At 39.9% G+C, this 23054-nt stretch overlaps 1 protein-coding gene across 1 annotated transcript; it reads right to left on the minus strand.

Moving 5' to 3' along the window:
• Positions 1-1082: 1082 nt before the first annotated feature.
• LOC138611942 (potassium voltage-gated channel subfamily B member 2-like) lies at positions 1083-19646 on the minus strand. Its single transcript, XM_069685217.1, has 2 exons — positions 19068-19646; positions 1083-3107 (listed from the first exon to the last, which is right to left on the minus strand). Exons 1-2 carry the CDS (start codon positions 19644-19646, stop codon positions 1083-1085), a joined length of 2604 nt encoding a protein of 867 aa, XP_069541318.1.
• Between the last annotated feature and the right edge of the window lie 3408 nt (positions 19647-23054).

The following is a 23054-nucleotide window of genomic DNA, read 5'->3' on the forward strand; positions in this document are numbered from 1 at the left end:
TTTGGTGTTATGAGTACATCATAATAAAAAGGCCTACCTACACCATATCAACCACAGTCAGTGGACACATGACCATCGCCCCATATGAGCTTGTTCTCTCTTGAACCATGGGCGATGATATGGACTTGGACCCCCCTTTGTGGCTATAACAGCCACCACTCTCCTGGAAGAGCTTTCTCAAGATTTTGTAGTTTGTTGGAAATGTGTGCCTCTTCAGACAAATGAGCATTAGAAGACCTGGCCCCGAGTCGGTGTTTAATTCCTTCAAAAGGTTTTCAATGAGGTTGATGTCAGGGCTTTGTGCAGGCTGTTTGAGTTTCTCCATACCACACTTGTCTAACCATGTCTGTGTAGACCCTGCTTGGCGTGGCCTATGGTGATGTGAAGCTTGCATGCTTAGCCATGGAAGCCTTTTTCATCTTAAGAGCCCATTATGAATCGTAAATATATGCCTTTGGAAACGTCCTGGCTATGTGGTAGATTTTATGCGTCTGTTATCAATATCTGTGGTTGAAACACCTGAAATCAGTGAGTATTTTGACAGTCCACCAACTATGGGTCATAGAGTGTAGAAAGCACTAGGAAACTGTAATACCTGTTGAGCAGTACACAAAAACTCTTCAGGGTAATTGTAAATATTCTCATTCACACAAGGCTTCATTTATGCTCACATCTGAGCCCTGAAAGATTCATCATTAGTCAATGTTTTGCTCTGCAGCATATCACGTAAGAGAAAGTGTCTTTCAAAAGGTACCCAGAAAACTGGCACTTGCTTCTGACTTCTCTTATTGTCCAGTAATAAAGCCATGTGACCAAACTGCAGAGATGTCTGTTTCCTGCCAGTAGTACTTTTCAAAAATTAAAGAGAGTGCAAAAGTCTTGCGAGATATGATGAGCACTTCTCTCCAAAGATTGACACAGCCATACAATTCTGATCATTGTAGAAACACATAAATGTATGCGTCTTTCTCCATCCCAGGATATAGTTGTAATCTGGCTAGTTGCTTTCATCCATCCTGTAAACCTTTACCTCAACCATGCATTTGGCATCCCTGTCTGTGAGCGTTTCTGTATTTGTGGGTTTACATGCTCGTTTCACAGGGTGGTGTCAGGCTTCCATCCATAGCAACGTGGTTTTCTCGTTTCTCTCCTCTCTGTTCTGCTACCTCCCTTCCTTCACCTTCTGCTCCTCCCTCCTTTGTTACTAGCTCCTGGTTGCAGTTGAGCGGGCTAGCTTTAGACGACAGTGGGCTAACACTGCTGCCTGAGCCAACAGCAGACCTCTCCATGTGATTCCTTCCCTGGTGGCTTAAGCCTGTGTGCTGCCCTTCACCTTCTAAGCTCCTGCCTGCTGAGCCCTCACCTTCCCTCTGGGAGTTGCTTGGACTGACAGATTGCTGTGGCAGAGATGTAGATTGCAGGACTGCCAGTGGAGACTTAGCATCCTGTGTTGCAGAGCCAGGAGATGGAGAAAACCTGGGAATCATGTCTTCGGAAAGTAGTTGAGCAATCTTGGTTGAGCCAGTGGAAGCTTGGGTCATCACAGGTGTCATCACCGCCATAAGCACTTCATCCTGAGATCCAAGGAAATCAACCTTGAGGGCCCTTGTCTTTTGAGGGCTTTTGTAATCTCGCAAGGAGCTGCAAATGCCATCATAGGTCACGCCAAAGCTATCCACTCTCTGTGGCACTAAACCCATATCTCCAGTCCCACTTCCTCTGGGGCTGGAAACAAACTCATATAAACCTTCTTTGATGATGGCCATCGTCTGAATGGTGTCAGGACCTTGGTTCCCCTCTATGTTGCTGATCTGACTTAGATCCAAGGGAGGGGGGATATGCTGATGTCTACCACCAGTCTGACCCCCTTCAGTACTGGGGAGCTTAGAACTTCTTTCTCCTCTCTCCACTGAAAAATCATCATCTGCTTTTGAGAATTTTCTTGCCATGCTGACATCTGGTGAAGCTTTCCGGGCTTGGGATGAGGTCAGCGTTTTCATCTCCATCTTCTCCTCAACTATTTTTTTCTGCTGCTCTGGGATGGCTGCCTTCTCATTGTAAGTGTCATCCAGCCGCTTTATGTTGAGATGTTGAGGGGTAGTTTTGTTAGATGAAAGTTTGATACGTTCAGGGGAGCCAAGCTGGGCCACTTCCTGGTAATGTGAATGTTTGGACCTTCCTGGGCTACTCGCCTCAGCATTGGTGTAGTGTTTGTGGTAGCTCCAGCGGCTAGGTGACAGATGATTGTCTACAGGACATTTACTGTCCTCTCTCTTTTCCACCAACACATCTGTGAGTTCCATACTACGTGCAAAAGCATCCTTAAGGTTGATAGAAATAATGCTTCCACTTCTTTTGGCTCTTTCAAGAGCTTCCCTCCTCTTGATTGCCTTTTCCTGCCTTTTCTGCTCTCGGTAGAACTCAGAGAAGTTGTTAACAATGATTGGGATGGGAAGGGCAATGACCAACACACCAGCTATACAGCAGAGTCCTCCTACAATCTTGCCAAGCAGGGTTTGTGGGTAGATGTCTCCGTAACCAACAGTTGTCATTGTAATGGTGGCCCACCAGAAGGAGGCTGGGATACTGGTGAATTTGGTGGCATCCTCGTCCTTCTCAGCAAAAAACACCAAGCTGGAAAAGATCATAATGCCCATCGCTAGGAAGAGGATCAGCAAGCCCAACTCGTTATAGCTCCTTCGCAAAGTGAAGCCCAATGACTGGAGTCCCGTTGAATGTCTGGCAAGCTTCAGGATCCTCAGGATTCTCATAATTCTGAAGATCTGGACCACACGGCGCACATTCTGAAACTGCAGCACACTCTTGTTAGACTCAGTTAGGCAGAGGGTCACATAGTAAGGCAGTATAGCCAGTAAATCAATGATGTTCAGAGGTGCTTTGATAAAATTCCACTTGTTGGGTGCTGAAAGCAGGCGTAGCAGGTACTCCATGGTGAACCAGGCAATGCAAACAGCTTCCACATGGGCTAGGCTGGGGTTGTCATTGAACTGTCCAAACTCATCTACAACCTGGAGCTCTGGCAAGGTGTTGAGGGACAATGAGATGGTGGAAATGATAATGAACAGGATGGAGATCATAGCCAGGATCTGCAAGACAAAGACAAGATTCTTTTATTAGCATAGTTGTTGCTTATTCCGTATCTGTCTTAATATGTTACCAATTAAAAGGAAGTAAAGCTTTTGATCATGTGTGCCACTATGACATGGAACAAGGTCCACTTATGGTCTTATATAGCCCAGCTGCATGGCTCTGGAGATGGAATTAATAACGGTCTGTCGTCCACCATCATCTACAGGATGGATTGGCACAAAGATGTACAGATATGAACCCCAGAAGACCATGATGACTTTAGGTATCCCAAAACCAGGGGGAACTTTTTGTCATTTTTAGGTCAAAGTGAAATGTCATGATAAGTATTGAATGGATTGCCTTTGCCAATTGTTTATGAGTCTTTAGGAGTCACTGATTAGTTTTATAACTTTGATGAATAGGCAAACCCAAATATGCTAAAAAGTGATCTGCATAATGACATTTTATAAAAGCTACAAGTCTTCACTAAGAAAAACACATTTCATGTCATATGAATGTGGATCTTCCTGAACTTGGTGCTGTGTCAATGTAAATAAAGCAAGTTGGAGAACTCTTGACTTCTATCACAGTTTCTTACGTTCCTGTGTTAAAATTTTAATCTAGAGATGTCAGAAAATGTGCCAAAGGGAATGAGCTGCTTGCACAGCCAAAACAATTGGTTTCAACTTAGGTCTCACCTTTTAACAGGCAGATAGCAAGTTATACAAGCATTGCCCAGGCTAGTCCCTGGGCCTTCCTCGGAGCAATTAGACATACTTTTGTTAAATTCTAGACTTTAAACAAAAGCAGTGGTGGAATATGTACTATGTTTCTTTGTACCATATCTGCTCTAGGTGAGGCTAGTTTTAACTTCTTATTCAGAGTTATGAAGCTTAGCAGTCTAATCATCCACCCAGGATCAGGCCCCCTCAAAAAGATTTACAAAATAAATGTGAAGGGGTGAAACTTTTAATGGGAGAGGAAAAAAGTAATTTTCAGTTTTAAAATCTTTCTCTCTTTTCATTTTGTAAAATATAGTATAATTATTGTCTTTGATACTTGAACAACTCATTGAAACCTGTAAAACAGAGACACAACTAACAGTTTTTTTTTAAAGGGGTTATATACCGTATTTCATTAGCCATGACATTCAACTCCCTAATAATGAAAGAGGGGAACCTAGCAGAGTGAGGTAGCTGAAGCATGTGCGGTCTGAGTCTTCTCTCTGCAGCCCTTGCTAGGACATTCCAGGATAATTGTAATAGGATTGTGTCACTATCTATAGAAAGGATAGAGAGAGGTTAGAAGTGTTTACTCATTCTTCCCTACCCCCAACAGGAAGAATCAACGGAACAAAAGAAAAATGTTTATATTTAAAGTTGGAAACAGAAACTTTGTTGTGTGTGCTTGTACATCATCCGTGTTGATAAGTCAGGTGAAAATAAACGATAAAATACTATAAGCTGCTAGCACATTATACTGTCAATGTATAAAGCTTTTTCACCTCTTAGGTAAGACTCCCTGACTTTTAAGTGTCTGATCGTGTGCTTACAAATTTCTTTACAAATGTAGCCCAAACAACAGGAAACAAGAAGAAGCAGAATACAAATATATTTATGGTAAGAATGGCCCCTTTTACAGTGTGTAGTAACAGCTGGCACACTGCAGATGAGATCAGTTCTAAAAGATGTACTAAACGATACCTTACTCAGTATCTCATTAAATGTAAAAACCAAGTTACTCGCAGAAAAAGTGTGGCTGCGTTAAAATAATAATGTACAAACCAAAATCATCTCTATGTATATGATGAAGCATACAGCATGCTGGCCAACGTGCATGTGATACACTTCACTATGCTGTATATGTTGCAGGGCACAGCACCCATATGTATTTTGGGCTGGCCTGGTTGAGAATAGAAGCAAGGCAAATCCCTGCATCTTAAAAAAATTTAACTAATAACAATAAACTTCTGAACAGACACCAAGTGACTCGGTGGGTTCAAATAGGCCACCTTTTCAAACATCCCTTGGAAGGTGTACTGTGTGTACAATTAACTATGAGGTGTATGAAGACTGGAGTGTCAGCGGAGTTAGTTACTTTCTCAATATTAAGGTTAAATCATTAATAAATAGTGACTCTCACTTAAACAAGATGAGTCTACCATTTAATAATTCTGCAACCTTTCTTCTGCCAAATTATTTTATAAGTCTTAATAACAAATATCAATCACCATAGTGATATAAAAGAAATTGGAAATGCAAAATGAATGCATTGAAAGAGTATACATTAATAGATATGTATATATCTTCCTGTCCAAAGTCCATCTCACATATATATTTTTCGTCACTTTAATGTTTATAAGGAAATCTTTAATTAATGCATCAGCTACAAATGTAATCCTCAGTTTTTTTTGCCTTACACTATCTTTCTTTAATGAATACGACTTTGTTTAATGTGCCTCTCTAAGAGCAAAGTCAAGTTCTTTATTTGAATACTGCAGGGATGGATTGATGTGTGTGACACTGATGTGTATTAAATAATCAGTTAAGAACTAGAAACATTATTAATGTAACGGCTTTTTAAAATTCTGCTATAAAAACCACCACTGTGGCTCAAGAGGTAGTTTCCTGGAAATCATGTGATAGAAGGATTGTCTCGGCCGTTTCTGGAGGATGGAAAGTCTGGCGTTTCAGAGTCATGTCAAAGGACACAGAGAATTACAGCATTACACGGTGTGCACTATTTCTGCTGCTGATCAATCCTTATTCAGACTGAGTGACCCTGTTCTTCATGTCAGCTACAAAATCATTTTAGACAAAACTGCAACAGCAAGAGGAAAAAAAACTTTGAGTGAAAGACAGTAAGATGAGAAAGAAGGTAGATTGAAAGCCAAAGAGAGACAGCACAAAGGGAAATAGAGGGCAGGTGTATCAAAGTGTGTCCACCCGGCAGCGTCTTAATGGCTTAATGGCTGCCAAATGCTGCGACCTTGGCACCCAAGACAGAATTAAAGGAGTACCAGGAAAACACAAGCTGCTTTAGAAGCTGTACATCAGAGGAAGTATTAATGGAGACTGTACACTCAAGACACAGCTGATCAATAACGCTTTCTAGCCCAGTGAGTCACTGTCAAAGAAAGAAACTTGACTCAGCTGGAAATCATTTAGTGTCAGTATAACAGTCCAAATAGATTTCAATGCTGAGGAGAGCCAGGGTTTATGAAGCAGCTGGCTGAATGAGAAATCCGGTGCTATAGCTTCATGATATCAAGAGGATGAGTCCTCTTTATGAGCCAAAAACACACTTGAAGGTGTTTCTGAGAAAGAAATGCACGAGGAGTAACTGAGAAGTCCGAACAGAATTTGCTGAGACGGATGTCGCGGTGGTCAAGGAAGGTGATCTATATTTAACACAGTTTGCTCATGAAAATTGAATGTAGACTCCAAACTGAAGCCAATGTTTAAGTGCTATAAACCTGCATTCTTATTAGGGGGCGACTCCACTGGTTACAAAGTCTAGCAGACAATGACCCTACTTATTGGTATTTACTACCTTAGTTAACATTGTCCTAGTGAGTGTATGATATCAATCAATAGATTCAACTCTCATTCTATATTGAATGACATATATTTAGTAAATGATGCTCCCTTTTAGGGTTAAATAGACAATAAAGCATGACATGCTGTAGGACACGGCTACCTGTGACTGACATCTTGCTATAAGCCTGACCTGTCAACCTGGATAAAGGCTTAGCAATGTGAATCCAGACTCTCGTCGATCACTTGTGGCTCCAAAAAGCCAAGATGGTGACGGCCTAAATGCCAAACCGTAAGCTTCAAAAGTTCAGCCCACAAACCAATGGGTGACGTCACTGTTGCTATGTACACTGCTGCCCTGTATATTTTGGACCCACTCCCTCAGGAACTCTTAGCATGTTTACTGCCATTCTGCTTATGCTACTACTGCTACTACTGTTATATTATACCTCCATATTGAATTACTGGTATATACACAGAGGGAGGGAGGGAGAATGTCACACAGAAAGGGAAGTAAGAAATCAGCAGAAAACACATAATGGAATGAAAGACTGGGCGGGTTAGAGAATGCTGAGCCCTGATCAATATGTGGAGGTATTTCTGGAGCAGCAGGAACAGGATCTGTGGGACAGAGGTCAACACAGTTTATCTATAAAGCTGCTGCTTTTATCCATCATGTTGTTTTTCATCACTGATGCGTTTCTGATAACTCTTTCATCTATTCATTACTCAACATGCCCTGCATTTACTGTAGATGTAGATGTTATGTGCCTGTTGTCAACACTGACTTTGCCTTTTACAGTAATTGCAAACTAATCGTGAATTTTCCATACAATTTGAACAATACACAATACACGACTTTTTAACACCTAATCCATAAATCCCCAAATCAAATGTCGTGCCAGCTCCTTGCTGAAAATCCCGTACACCCTCAGCAGATGCTGCAGACAGGTTTCCCCCCCCCGCATCATGAGGAATCGGCCAGTGATGCCAACTTTACACCTACAGACTTTGAAATACTTTGAAAAGACATTTTAAAGATTTGGCTGGATGATATTGCAGGTTTCTGTGGATAGTTTTGGTGGACTATAGCTTTTGGCTTCAGCTGTTGTTTGTGCACTGGTTGTGTAATCTGCAGTGACCCAGCCTGTTACTGACTTGGTTAGCTTGTGGCCTGTTAGAAACCAGCTAACACAGGCCACTAGCAATATATTTCCTTCCTCATGCTTACTTCACACTTTCAGTTGAGTTAAACACGACCACTCTAACGAAGTTTTTTTTGGTATAAGGTTGGCATTAGTTGTACTATTTCTTCAATAAACATGAGATTATTTTCTTTTTTTGCAGTCATTTTTAATAGATACCGAGAACACTTTTGGAGAGAGATGAGTGTGTGTTGGCGGTAGTGTTTCAAAAATCAGCTGTGACCAATCTGAGGTGAGGCCAATGGGCACAGAGGGAATCTGTCTGGGGTGTTTAACACAATTTTAAGTACCAAGGTTCAATGTAGAAAAGTTGAATACTGCCCTTTAGCCTTCCCCGCTCTCTCACACACTTTTGAAAAGACCAAAGTGGGGCATGGTGATACGGTGTGTAGGTAGCATCCTCGGGTGGCTTTGTAACACTGAGAGGTGAACTTTCACTTTTAATGAATATCAACCATTGCCCAATTATGTTGGACTTACTGGAAATCTTTCATATGGCAGCAATAAACTGGACAGAGTCTACTTTGTATTCGATTTGTGCGATTGCGAGAATTCCCTTCATGCTGTTTAGATATATATGTGTGTGTGTGTGTGTGTGTGTGTGTGTAGTATGTATATATATATATATATATATATATATATACCTCATATATGCGTGTGTATATAAACACACACACACACATACACACACACACATATATATACATATATATACATGAGGTTCAGAGTTTATCTTCTACCTTGGAAATAGAAGTTGAGAAAGCCAATAAGGTGGATGTTCTGGAGCTCTCAAAATGTTTTTGTTGAGTGTCTTTCATAGAAGATGACTCAATTTCATCTTTACAGCCAAATCACAAAAGGTAAATGGACACACACATGGTGGCTCTGCCATCAGGAGCAATTTGGGGTTCAGTGTCTTGCCCAAGGACACTTCGACATGTAGCCTGAGGGAGCCGGGGATTGAACCTCCTACCTTCCAATTGAAAGACAATCGACTCTACCATTGAGCCACAGCTGCCCAACAAAAGTTGTATAGTAGCATTTTACATTTGGAGCAGGTCTTGACCAAATTCTATATAATATTTTCCCTTCTCTTTTGACAGGTAAAAACATAGGCAGGAGCAGATCAAGGCTCTAGATGGGCGTCCAGTTGTCTCTAACGGTTGGGTTAAGAGAGAAAGAGGGAGAAAAACATTTTTTGTCCGCCTTGGGAACAGCAGTTGAGACAATAGTTGAAAAGAGCATCAGTTCCATGAAAGCTCAACAAACTTAATAGTCTGATAATGATCATGTGATTTGAGTGAAAGCTCAACAATACATTTCAAATTGACCTTGTGATAACGACAAATTTGCTCGTCTTTGGCGAGATATAAAAGTTGGTTGTAATGGTACTGAGCAAGAAACAGAAACTGGAGTTACTCTTGTTATTATGCCTGTGGTTCAACATAAATGATATTTAATGAATGTCACAAACAATTTATTGTGAATTATCCTATCAATGTCCAAAGGGATCTAACCCCAAGGTTGTCAAATGTTGACAATTTTCACAGCCCCTGATTTGCATATTATACAGATGCACACAGCGGCTCACAGCACCTGTTAAGTGTCTATTTCAACGTATCCTTTAGGGTGTGTTTGAGTCTCTTTTCTTCCTTTCTAACATGTGGTAAAGTGTTTAAGAACACTTTGCAAAAAGCTTAGCTTTGCAAAAACCTCCTTCTTTTATTTGTATTAGTCCAACCACTATATATATTACTGGCATTTGATTGAAATTAATGTAAAAGATAACAGGGAAGTTATTATTTAATTGTTAATAAATAAATAAATAAATAAGTAATTAGTTTCTGTTGAATCCAATGGTGACTGCAACCTTAAATCAAACCAACATTTTTTGAACTAGCAAAGAGTGAGTGACCAACTGATGGCTTGGACAATTCTCATGTTAAAAAATATATACTAAAAAAAAGCAGCAAAAGAAGGCTTATGTTTTCTAAACTGCCATAACAAAAAGTCCCTTAAGGAAAAAAAACAGATCCAGATTTTTTATTTGCAGAAGCAATTGCTGAGCAAGTCCATCAAATGCCACGCAAAGTGGATTAAAGTTACTCCAATACAAGCCCTAGATCAGAAAAGTTTAGCAGACTAACACATGTAGAGTATTGGACACAGTAATGCTAAAGGTAGAGGGATGGCATGCTGCTGAGATGGTCACAGTAATAAGCAGAGAGGCTGATGAGGGTTTGATGAAAACACAAACAACTGGCAGACTTCGAACAAGAACTTGGAGATCTGGGTACATTTATGAGATATTAATGTCCTGCTGTTGGTTTATAAATCAATCCATGATGTTGGACTTAAATACATTTCTGATCTTCCTGAAGAATATATAAAGCCAGTAGAGCGATAAGCTGGTAGAACCTCAAGTCAGAACCAAACAGGTTGAAGCTGCTTTTTAACTTCAGTGATACAATCAGATGGAACGAACTTCTTGATGATCTCAAAAAAAGCCCCACCCCTCTCCGCTCTTGAACTGATGTTCGTACGAGTTTTTGATTGTTTATCTTCTGGATTTTTTTTTCCTTTGTCACATTTTGGCGCAACTAACGACTAATTATGGCACTTAAATCTGCATAATAACTGCATTTTATTTAATTCTATCCTATTTTTAACCATGCATTTTTGTCTATCACTTGATATTATTCTGCTCTTTATTGCTCATTATTGTTAAATGTTATTCTGCCATGTCCTCTTTGTCTTAGTAAAGCACTTTGTCTTTTGCATCTGTGTAGAATGATGCAGTATGACTAAAGCTTCCTCTCTCTGGCTTGGCTTAATCAGCTGCATGAAGTTTCATTGATGTCTCCACAAAGGCAAATAAAGTAAAAAAGGAACACAATGAGCCTGGCAGGTTGTGAGCTGTTGCACACTGAGTGGTGTGACATGGAGACATTTGCTGACAAAAGAATTACAAATTTGCTGTAAAGGGCTGAAAAAGTCTTCTGCTGGGGTGATAAGTTATTCTCATTTGAACTTAATCATTGGCTATTGGAAAGCTACAGTCACTGAGTGAGTATGTAACACTCAGCTGCTCCTTGAGTCATCACTTAGTGCTTCCTGCTGTCTATGAAACATGCCACTGCACAAGGAGACACTTTACACACAACCACTTACTCATTGTTGACCTTTATGATGTTCTGAATTTCAAAGAGGATTTAACAACACATTTTATAACTCATACAAGAAATCATTGATAGTTAATAAGCAACAAAAGAAAGCTGAAAGAGCTTATGTTTTGGATGCACTTTTGCTTTCTCCACGCCAGTAGGGATTAGTAGGACCTGATCATTTAGAAAACGTACTATTATCTTTGAACAGGAAGTAATCTTTGAAAAATAAAAAGTGTCGTTTGGGGACAAGGAGGTTATTTCTGTGTATATCCCAATAAAGTTAGTGGGTGAGCAACTAACGGCCTGGACTTATTTCATTATTTATTTCATCCCCATGCTCATGTGGAGGCTGCCAAACCAAACAAGCAGACAAAGGTGCAAATTAAAACAACTTTGGATATTTTTTTTGTAAAAGCTATTTGTTTCATTTTACAGCAAGAATTGTCAAACCTTCAGTATGCTCACAACATTTTCTAATTACCATCCCGTCCAGCATACAAATTCTTTGTCTTATTGTAACACTGCCACAGTCAGTCAGACAGTAACAATAATCCCCAAATTAAACCTTATTAAATAACCACCAATTACCAGAAGTAACTCCAATTACTTACACAGAGTTGGTAACGTACCCTTTGTGCATGCAGTAGAAAAATACAAACTCCAAAATATGTTTTAAATTCAGAGTCAGAGTCAGTCAGTGTGGCTGTCTGAAATCTAATGGTGGAAAACGTACACAACTTCATTACTTGAGTGACACTAGAGATACTGATCAAATATTACTCCAATACAAGTGAACGTTGCTCAGTCAACTAATTACTTGAGTTAAAGCACTGGAGACCTTGCTTATAAAAAATACTGAAGTATTTCAAAGTACTAAACATTGTTATATTTTCACAAAGCATGAGTGCAGTCAAGAATACATTGGTGTACATTCTGCTACATTATGTTTATTTAGTAAACATTATTAACATGTTTACACTCCCAAGCTACAGATTTACAGATCTGCAGCTCCAAAATAACAGAAACAATAGTAGGAACAACCAAGCATACCTGAGCATTACCACCACTAACTGCCATACTACTACATTCAACCATGGAGACGCGAGGTACAGGTACGGCAACACCACCTGGACAAACCACACGCAGAACTAGTCGAACACAGTTTATTGTCTTTCGTATTTTAGAAAAGAAAAGAAAATCCACCAGCTGACTTCAGAGCAAAAATAGCGAGATTCAAGAACATTCATCGAAATGTAGTCAAAAGAACGATATCTGTCTTCCAATGTAGCAGAGTAAAAGTTCTAAGTTTCCCCCCAAATATAATACTCATGTAAGGTACCGATACTCAAAACATGTACTTAATTACAGTACTCAAGTACATTTACTTTGTTACTGTCCACCCCTGCTTAAGTCTAATGGGCATTTTGAACAGTCTTAGTAATAACTATAGTGTTTACCCTCATTTGAACCTACATAGAAGTGATTTGGGTAAAATGAATCTCCTTTTTACCGTCAGTCTGTTCCCAAACATCACTAATGAAAATGATGGGTACACTACAATAATCAATTGTAATGATGTTAAAAATTATCTCAAAAAATATCGCCATGTCTAAGTGAGAACCTGAATTTCAGTGCTCCAACAAACGTCTCGAATGAACTGCTTAAATAAGTGAATGCGCTGATGGTGAGCAGGAAATACAATGGACATTGTTGTAAATGAACCCTTTAAACCCAGGAGTAGAGATGGTCAGCCAGTAATCGAACTCTGCTAAGTAAACACGTATTGATGCAAATAATTCAGAATCCATCAACATGAGCAAGGTTATGTAACATGAGAACATGAGCAAGGTTACGTTACTTATATAAGCTATGTGCTGGCTAGCTATATACGGCTATTGTTTTTATTGTGGATACATTCAAACAACTTCATAGACTTTAATGCATTGATGACATTTGTTTATACCTGTGAGGGTTTTATCCATGGTAACCACTGACTGCCTGAAACAGCAAACATCTCTGGCTCACCTGAGATGCTGAAATTATTTTTAAGTAGGTTACATTACAATGAGACACCTCAAAACTCACACCTGTCCCTTCAAACAGCCACAAATAGCCACACAACATGGTGAGCCACACACTTCCCAAGGTGAAAGGATCGTTCATATGGAGCATGATGGGATGACCCAAATATGATTACTACTTTTATTACTGATACTGCTTTAATCTACAACAGCAATGCTAAATGCCTATCCACTATTCAGGTGTTGTGTATCATAATACCAAACATTATGGATCATTAATGGATACGGTACATCATCTATTCAAAAAAATGTTTAAATCTCAGACCCTGTTTCTGCACTGAAATGTTTAACTGTCAAACCTTATTAGGCAATATCAGCACGGCTGTGATACGGTCCGAGGTGTGAGGCTGCAGGCCAGACTGTAACCCACAGTATAGACAACAACTGCTTTCTGTAACTATATTCATGTAGTGTTAACATTTATATTCAGAACACCTGTTCGTCATATCAGCGCTCATGGATGCCTCATGTTCAATCAAATGACTTGTTCAGAACTAACTGTTGTATAATCTCTAACTGCCCTCAAAAAACTGTGGAGAAACATACGTAAAGAAACAAAAAGCATTTATGGTCACAGACTCTTCCGGCCATGAGCAGCACAAGTTCTAACAACTAAATAAAGAGTGGAGGGCAGAGAGAGACTCCTCTGTCCGTCATGGACCAGTGGTTCATCAGAGAGACGGACAGTGTTTGTGTGTTCTGGGTAAACAAGTTCTTCTTGGAGCGTACACACACACACACACACACACACACACACACGCACAACTTATAAGAAGTGAATACATGAATTAAAGCAGGATGTACCATGAATTTCTGGTGATCACGGCTAATGATGAGTCACAGATCACCCTTAAATGTTAAATCACAGTAACTTCCTAATTGAATTGATATTCATTAAGTTATAAAAGTACATAAACATGTAGTTATACTATTATTTGCATTCAAAGGCAAAGTTTGGTGATCATTGTAGAGTTTAAACAAAGACATCTAATTTAAATATTTTTGAATCATTCATCAACAATTAAAAGTCTTTGGTTGTTAATCAAATCAATCTCATAAAACAAGCCAAACTGTTCATTTGCAGCTTTGAACAAAATCACAAGTAAAGTTTTGTCTCTATAAATACAGAGCAGGTCTGGTCTGTACTCTTAGTTTATCTTTCTAAACTAGTGGCATTTTTTTTGACATGCCATTGTACTGTTGTGTGCGTTATGTGAAGTAGTTGCCCATACTAAAAACAATCATTCAAACAAACATGATGATGACTTGTTCCTGTCACTCTGTCCTTTTCTGTGTGAATCTGATATTTAAAAGAACATGGGGTTGAAAATGCTCTGGCCAATTTAAGATGGACCATCCTGTGGGCAGGTGAAGCCATTGACAATCTTTCTGCAAATCGTCAGTGAACAAACCCCCCTCCCCCCCGCAGGTCAGACACTGGACAGGACAGACTATTCAACCTGCTAACAGTCAGTCTATTTGCAGCAGCAGCAGTCCTGCTAAAAGCCCCAAAGAAGATTAAGCCACACTCCTAAGTCATACTGTGTGTGTGTGTGTGGGTGTGTTTGTGTGTGGGGGTGTGTGTTCATCAGGAACAGGTGAGGTTATTACTTCCACTCAAACAAACTCAGAGTTTGGATTTTTACATCCCTTCCCTTGTTAAGCTCTGTAGTTTTACTTTGACCGCTTGTGAAATGACTGAAAGTGTCTGTCTGCAGCATTACATACATTTTACCAACCGTTTGTGATGTGTGTGTGCCTAAACACAAAAAACAGACCAAAGGAGACATGTCAAGAAATGTAATCAGAGTCAAAATAAGAAGATTACACAGATTATGTGGAGTGTATAAAACTAATCTTAGACATTGTTAATACTCATTTGATCCAACAAACTCAAAACTATTATAGAGCTGTCCATCTGGACTGCTTTTTCAAATAGCCAGGTATTGCTTCTTTTCTAATCAGCCCTTCGACTGAGCTGTACATGTCACCAGGAAGAGACGCTTCCATTGGTTGAGAGCTGAGCTGCATCACTGCTGATGCAGAGAGGCACACGGCTGGTGTTAGGGCCGAGTGGCCTAAGCAGCTTCCCTCCTGCTGACACTACGCTTCCAACATGGTCACATGAACCTCTGAAGGCCAACACTATTAATAGAGTGATGAACTATCCCTTACCTGGACTTTTAAAATGAAAATCAAATGACATACAGTAGACATACCATAAAACATATTCAACAATATTGGTCTGTCAAGTATTGTCCTTGAAGCAAGACACTGTGGTTTTCTATCACTGACAAATACAAAGGATGGGATGGCAGACTGTGGGAGCTGTCCACATGCTTCATAGCATTTCAGTACAGGAAAAAACCCTCTAATGTCTCTAGAGCCATGTGCTGCCTCTGCTACACTCCATACAAAAACAACTGGACAGCCAGAGACTGTTTTGTCAAGCAGTGTAAATTTGATAAGAAACCGAAAAATGAATGAAACAAAAACAATGAAAAAGTTCAGAAAACTCAGGCAACTGGCAGACGGAATAACAGGCACTCAGATTCAACCCACAGACATGTAGACTGGGAGGTACGGGATTGACATACACCGAGTGAGAAAGAAAGGATTAGTGAAGCAGAAGTAACTGCGTTGGAAAAGCTTGTTAAATTTAACATGCTCAATCTTGATCACCAGATGAAAATGACTTCATGTCTGTGAAATGCAAAATCTTCATTCCTGTTTTATTTGGACTATTTTATTGATTCATTTGATTCAGAATGATTGTTTTTCTTTGTACTCAGTTATACTTCACAGTAAAAACACTGCAGGATACTTGTGCTGTACGATGAATTAAGGCAAACTAATAGTGATTATTAATGATATTGTTTGAGGGGTGCTTTTGGAAAACGGTTTACTTTAGATTTGTTATTTGTTTTGCAGGGGGTTAGAAATGGTTAGACTTATCTGTTGTTAATTTTAATAACTGGATCTTTTTTCTATTTTTTTGAGTAAATGCAAAAGAAAAAATGACATGAATGCCTCTCAGTGACTGGCTCACTCACATCTCTGAGCTTAGCAACAGTCATTATCTCTAAATCAAGTCAAGTTTATTTATAAAGCATATTTGATATGACAGGCGCAGACTCATGCAGCTGTACCATCATGTTTCAGTCTTTGCTGATATGCTCAACACTGTTTTCTCCACCCTGGACCTTAAATGGTTTATTCAAAATAATAATAATAATAATAATAATTTATATTTAATACCCCAAATATAACCTTTTCATGGCATCCACTACAGTGGACAGGTATTTAGAAGCCATTTCCAACCGCTGATATAGTACAGTGTCCTAACCACTTCACAGTTGTTGCACAACTGTAGTGTTATATGTGTGTGTGTGTGTGTGTATGGATGTTAGCTCTAAAGATGATCAGGTCCTTTGTGACTCGGGCTAATTACACCCACAGCTCTCTGAACAGTGTCTCCTCATGCTGCTGACAGTGCAGTTGGCCAGCAAGAAACATGGAATCATGAACGTGTCCTTCTGTTCTGAAATCTTTTTTCCTTTAAGTGATATAAAAAATGTTATGATACCATAATGTCAAGACAACAAGTCAACAGAAAACAGCTCATTCATGCTAATGAACAGTAACATCGTTCACTGAACAAAAGGAAACACAATTGTGGGTCTTTGACAGCCCACACATCAGCCATGCTGAACCCCACATGCTATTGTTTAACCTGATACACATAAGGAACACACTTCCTGAAGAAGTCAGGATGTATGGCTTTTACACTGACGTGCTTATTTTGTTATCATTGCTATCATTCTTCTCATAGACAAAAACATCAGGCGAAAGGAGTGCAGGTAATTAATTAGCCAGTTGGCACATTTTCAGAAATGTTGATTAATGTGTGTTGTCCTTATAAATGAAGAGAAGGATTTACTATCAGGAGTGTATTTAGCAGTAGCAGACAAATCTCCTCTGCTGTCACATGCTTTAGTAATGGAATCTGCTTGGATCGTGTTTCAGGAGCAGTCTATCTGCTGTCTGTCTGCTCTGCTGCAGATAATATAAGAAGCACAGTGAGCTCACTGAAGAATTTCTTAAGCTTGCTGGGTGAACTACTAAAGCTTAGAGACAAAAGTGTGGGCACATACACAGACACACAAACACAGAGCTCATCTCAACACAAATCTGTACTTATTAAAGCAGAAAACAAATGATGTCACCTGATCAGAGTTTTTTGAAATCGTATGCAAAAAACATGAACTGATGTCTGAAAAGATGCAACAAGAATTTGATAAGAATCTGCAACAAAAGAAACATGCCCTCCTTTTTGTAGAATGTGATATGAAATTGGCCGATTTTAAAACAGAACACAAAACTAGATTCAAAATAACGCAGAGCTGACATGTCGAGAAGCCTAATGTGTGGGTAAATGCAAGTGTAGTTCAGGCAGTATCTACTAGCTCAGGACCACTAACTGGAGATCACAGAAACTACCTTGGCCTTAGAGGCACGTTAGTAAGTCTGATCTAAATTGTTTTCTCTGTTGTGTTTATGACTTAAGAAGCAATTTTGCCAGCAAAACCTTTCTAAAGTCTAAAAAACTTTTTTTTTGCAGCAGCTGAAACCGTTTTCAAAGGTGAAAAAGTAACTATCCAAACTATCCAACCAAAGTAACTATTTTCCCCCTCAACCTGGTTCAGATTATAAACAATAAAGTAAGGAACTTGGAAAGATAATGCTGGCAAAACCTTGTCTTCATCTGTTCTCAGTCATAAAAAACACATACTGTATATACAGTCGAAAACCTTTTTTTCTCCCCTGCTTCTCAGGGCTTCTGCTAAAACCTATAATTCAGAAAAAAACACCTGACAGAAATGAAATTCTTTTTATTGTAATTATAAAAATTGGGCGAATTGACTTTTAACATTAAACCCCCTTAACCTTCCAAAAGTAAGGGCAGCCTAATACTGTGCAAACACGCCAGAACAAGGGGGAGAACATGCAGCAGTAATCCCTCCTCCTCGGAGTCTCTGTACTTTGCAGATGAAGGAGGATTATGGTCCTGTTGACTCTTTAATGGCCTCTGATGTTTGTATGAGGATCTGCATGAGGCTGCTAATCGTAGAGGCAGGCGGAGCAGAAACAGAGTTCATCGGGTAACTTTGACTCCTTTCTAGGAATGATTGATGAGCACTTTCTCAGATGTATTGACCTTTTGACAGGATATTAATTCAATCACAGTTATAAGGAGCCTAATCATTCCAGACTGTGCTTGCACAGTTTAACTTGCAGAAAGTTCAGAAGTTTTATCAGCAAATATTTTCTTATTATATTATTTGATATAAAACTTTGAATATTTCTTTGATCATCACTTTATTTGATTTTACACATTCTGTCTACTCTTCTTCTTCTTCAGTGGGTTTCAATTTCTATCATGTTATTACTTAAATTTTATCTTTACCTTTTAACTATTATTATTATTATTATTTTATAGCTGTTGGACCTCATCTCTGTCAGTATACGTAAAAAAGAAGATAGTTGCTTCTAGATGCTCATGGTATGTACAATGTATGACCATGAATAGTATTTTTACACCCCTCTTTTCTAGTCTAGATGAAGAATCTCACTTTGTTCTTTGTCTGCCCTTCTTTCCTGTCTCCTTTCTACTATTAAGAAAAATGTGTAATTAACATAGTCTGACATGTATGTGGTGGTTTGAATCAAGTTTCAAAAACACTGGATGTCTCGCTTCATACAGCGCAACTTGATAGCATCTTCTCATTAGACACTCCCTACATGGTGGATACCGATGTTCTTCCTTATGTTATTAATATTGTGTCTCTTTGGCCCAGGTGAGAAACCCTGACCATTTAAAACCAAAGGGCCATAGGCACTTCATACCAAAGGATCAAAGGATGGGAGTGTATTTTAGAATGACTTTTCCCTTTACCAGCATGTTAGTGGAGTGTGTGCTGTTGTTACCTTTGCGGCCACAGAGGAGCTGGGTTTCTCCAGCAGATCCCAGAGTTTCTGCCTCTGGTCCGGACAGCAGCCGTGCTCCTCCACCTCTCCTTCCTTTTCCCTCAGCGTCTCCGCCTCCCTCCTCAGCTCTTCGTTCATCTGCTCCTTCTTCTGGTGGTACCGCGCCTGGCAGCATGATTCCAGGTAGATCTCGTCTATTCCCCAGTAGTCCAGCTCCTGGCCAAAAGACAGGGCACACATCTCCTCCATCATGTGCAGCTTCCCAGTTCTGTAGAAGTTGAGGATAGAGGAGAAGGCCACCGGGTGCCGGTCGAAGAAGTACTCGTTCTCTGTGAGGCTGTAGTCATCGCAGATCTCCAGCAGCGACTCGTTGGTGTTGCAGTCTCTTAGGCGTCCCAGACGGGTTCTGGGCAGCCGGTCCAGTGTTCTCCACAGGACCTCATGTGTGAGACCTCCCACATTGAGCCTGACTCGCCGGGAGCGGGCCTTAACTCGGATGATGTCTATGGGCTCAGGGGGCAGCAGGGGGGCGGTAGGGGGTTTGATTTTGGGGGTGCTGTAGCTCGCTCTGTCGGTCATGTTTGTCTGCTCGTGCGGCTGTCTCACTGTCTCAGCGAGTCAACTCAAAGCAAGGTTATAGTGGTGTGGGTGATAGCTGGAGCTCAATGGGATGAGGGTGGTGGCCAAAGGGGGAGATTGCCCAGACCCACCAAGGTCTCCAGGTTGTGTTCAGACAACTTTGCTCCTGGTTTGATCCATGGCTGGAAAAACAAGACAAATCGGACTTATACAAAGTAAATCTGATTAGGAGCACATCTCTCTGAAGAGATCATTTAGGAGAAATGTCTATCAGCATTTAAAAAGATAAGTTAAACAGCAGCAGTATTAATCCTCAGACCTACACTCTCTGGGCTTTAAGTTCAATTCGTCCAAACTTTTATCATTTTAATTCCCAGAAATCTGGTGTTCTATGTGCTCAAGGAAAATAAGACATTAAAAGCTGGGAATTACATCACTTCCTCACAATCAATGATCAAGCCTCCTTTTGAATGCAATGTGCCAATAAACTTTGACTATATGCAACATACAAGCAAAAAAAGAGAAAGAAATGGTTTAACTTAAGCCCCTCTACAAGACCCAAGACCTGACCAGTTAGCATTGTGTTTTAGTGATGCATATTCCCACTCAAATTTTCTGGGCAATTAAGCTTAAATAATAATAATAATAATAATATAATAAATAAATAATAGTAAAATCTCCTTTTTCCTGAAATATGGTTATACATGTCGGGAGTGTAGAACCTGCATGTTGAAAGAGGGGACGTGCTGAGAGACACTAAAGCCACCTCAGACTAGTATTATTCAGATGTTTGTCTGCATGTCCCATAAATGGGTCAGCAGTAAATCCATTTCAGTCTTGGCTGAAATGTAAAACACAATGAGACATCTCTGTATTGTCAAAAACATAATCCATCTTACATCAGCCCATAATAGATGTGTCTTGTATTTCTATTTTAGATACACTGTTGTTAGAATTCACTGCAGCTTCAAGCTGTCAGGCAGTTAAATGATGTCCAGTAAGGAGCAGAGCCACGAAAGAGTCTTACAGCAAACTACATCTGATCATTTGGTAAGGAATGCCCCATCCACACAGAGGAGGAAAATAACAGGGTACATATTCATTGTGAAATCTCACAGCCCTATAAAGCCCCTGAGACTCATTAAACCCAGGGAACTTTTTAAGTTGAGCGAATCCTCTAATTAAATCTGTGAATAATAAATCTTTCAAAAGGGTTTCTTATGTAATCAATACTAATTTTAATCCAATGTCAGGGAATGAATGGAACCTCCTATTGGACTATAAAGGCTTATGTTTCCATTAGAAGTGCTCTGACTGCGGGACCTTTATCTGATTGTGTAATGGAGTTCCACAAATCCCAGTAGTGGCATTAGGCTTCGTCTCCCCTGGCTCAAGTCTGCCTTAGTTAATTATAGCCTGTCTATCTTCTCCTGGGACACTCATAGAACGCATGGCTATGTCAGGAATCAAGCTGCTTCATCACTGCTAAAAAACGAGCTTATCTAGCCCTCCCACCTTTAACATAAATTATATTAATGTCGTTCACATCAAGATTTTGATCAATAAACTCACGTAACCGTTTATTTCTTGTGTCGATTAAATCACCAATCAGATAAATAGCATCAATAATTGTGTAACATTTGAAGCTGTTCTTTTTCTCTCTCCTGCATCAAACATACACAAATGTACTGCAGGGACAGGCTGGATCGTGGACAGACAACTCAGAATAAGAGAAAAAGTGAGTGCTTCCAATTAGTTGTCAAGAGATTAAAGAGACTCAGGCTTAACCCGTGATACGCTCCTGAGTCCTTATCAAGTTTAAAAAGTACAAGGCATAGATACAAAGTGGACAGAAAGTCTTGTATCTTGTAAATCATATCATGCTCAGGTCTGCTCTCTTTGCTTTTATTTACGTAATCAATAGTAGCTATCACTGTTCAAATACATAAATACACATTTCAAGTGTAGGAATCTCCTGGTAACGCACCTCTGTGGAAAGTGCTTTCAGAAAAGCAGAACTCTGTCCCGTCCAGGAGGAGCCACCATAGCACCCAGTTAGTTATCTCAGCTGCTTCGCCTCTCCCCCGGCCGCAGATTCACGAAGCCTCCAGAGAACAAGCAGATAAATAAAGATCCGCATTTTGGCGGAAAAAAAATCTATCTGTGCACGAGAGAAAATGTCCGGGGAGGTGAGTGTGCAGCGCGGAGCGCCATGAGGAAACACACAGAAAGCAGATACAGAGACACAAGAGTGAACCGGCTAGCCTGGAGAGCTACCGGCCCGGAGGAAGAGAGAATAACGGGATAAGAGAAAGAGAGAGAGAGAGAGAGAGAGAGAGAGACAGAGACAGAGACAGAGAGAGAGGGGTAATTGGATTAAGGCGTTCAGGACCAAGGACAGCTCCAGATCAACAGCCTGTTTCCATCTGAACTCCCACTCACCGCGCAGCGCTGCCAATACTCACATTCTTTTCTTTCTTACTTATATCTTACAATGTTTTGTTCAATTCTAACATTGTGGGGAGAAAGTGGTATTTGATCTATTTTGGATTTAGTTAATCCAGCAGACGCTTTGTCGCAACAATTTACAAGTGCAAGTGTATTAAGCACACACATGTCATTATTGCATTTTCCACAAGACAAAGTCATGTCAATCTCAACTGTCCTCTCCTCCTGATGTGTCTATGTTTGGGAGGTCAAGTCTGTCGGAAACAATCGGACTTCTTTTTGCATTTGTGTCACCCGCTGCTGACTAATTACAGGAAAGCAGCTTTAAGGCACTTCCGCATTGACTTTACATTTCAAGAGAATAGCTGCAGTCTCGCAGACTACATGCTTTAGTACAAGACATGCCTACTTTACTGCCTAGCAGTTTAAATCCTAAATCTTGCCAAGTAGTTTTGGTGCCAAAACTTATGGGGCATGTCATGTAGTGGGAGTCTCTTGTTGTCGTGAGCACTGGTGTGCATCCGCAGATAGGCCTATGTGGTTTTGAGACTCGAGGCTACGTCCAGTCATGTTTCATCTCATTGTATCTCCACCCAGGCTCCGCCCCCTCGCACCCCGAGCTGTCAATCCAAAACGCGGGATTAAAAATGAGTTTAAAAACTGAGGGGTGAGTGAGATTAAGGATCTGTAGCTCTCTCCTATAAGCGGTGGCGCGCCCAGCATCAGTAACATGTTCAGACTTTATACACAAAATGCAAAAGAGTCACAAACAGCTTTTCTGAGATACTTTAGATCTTTCTGAATATATATATATATTTTTTTATCAAAATACAAAAAAAACCAAAACTATTATTTTTTTGTTTATAAAATCTCTCACACAGAAGAATAACCACATAAGAAAGTATTATAACTTATTTTTCATTGCTCATTATTTATGTATGCATTTAGAGCAGAAATCCA

Source organism: Semicossyphus pulcher, unplaced genomic scaffold (assembly GCF_022749685.1).
Source record: "Semicossyphus pulcher isolate SPU_LCO1_2020_fin unplaced genomic scaffold, fSemPul1.0.p SCAF_7, whole genome shotgun sequence".
NCBI lineage: Eukaryota > Metazoa > Chordata > Actinopteri > Labriformes > Labridae > Semicossyphus > Semicossyphus pulcher.

What these genes read in the sequence shown, in the direction of transcription:
- LOC138611942 (XM_069685217.1), bottom strand. Translation starts at nt 19,646, where the DNA reads ATGACCGACAGAGCGAGCTACAGCACCCCCAAAATCAAACCCCCTACC. An exon ending in GCTCCTCTGTGGCCGCAAAG is followed by an intron (nt 3,108 to 19,067) that starts GTAACAACAGCA and finishes TTTGTCTTGCAG; the next exon opens with ATCCTGGCTATGATCTCCAT.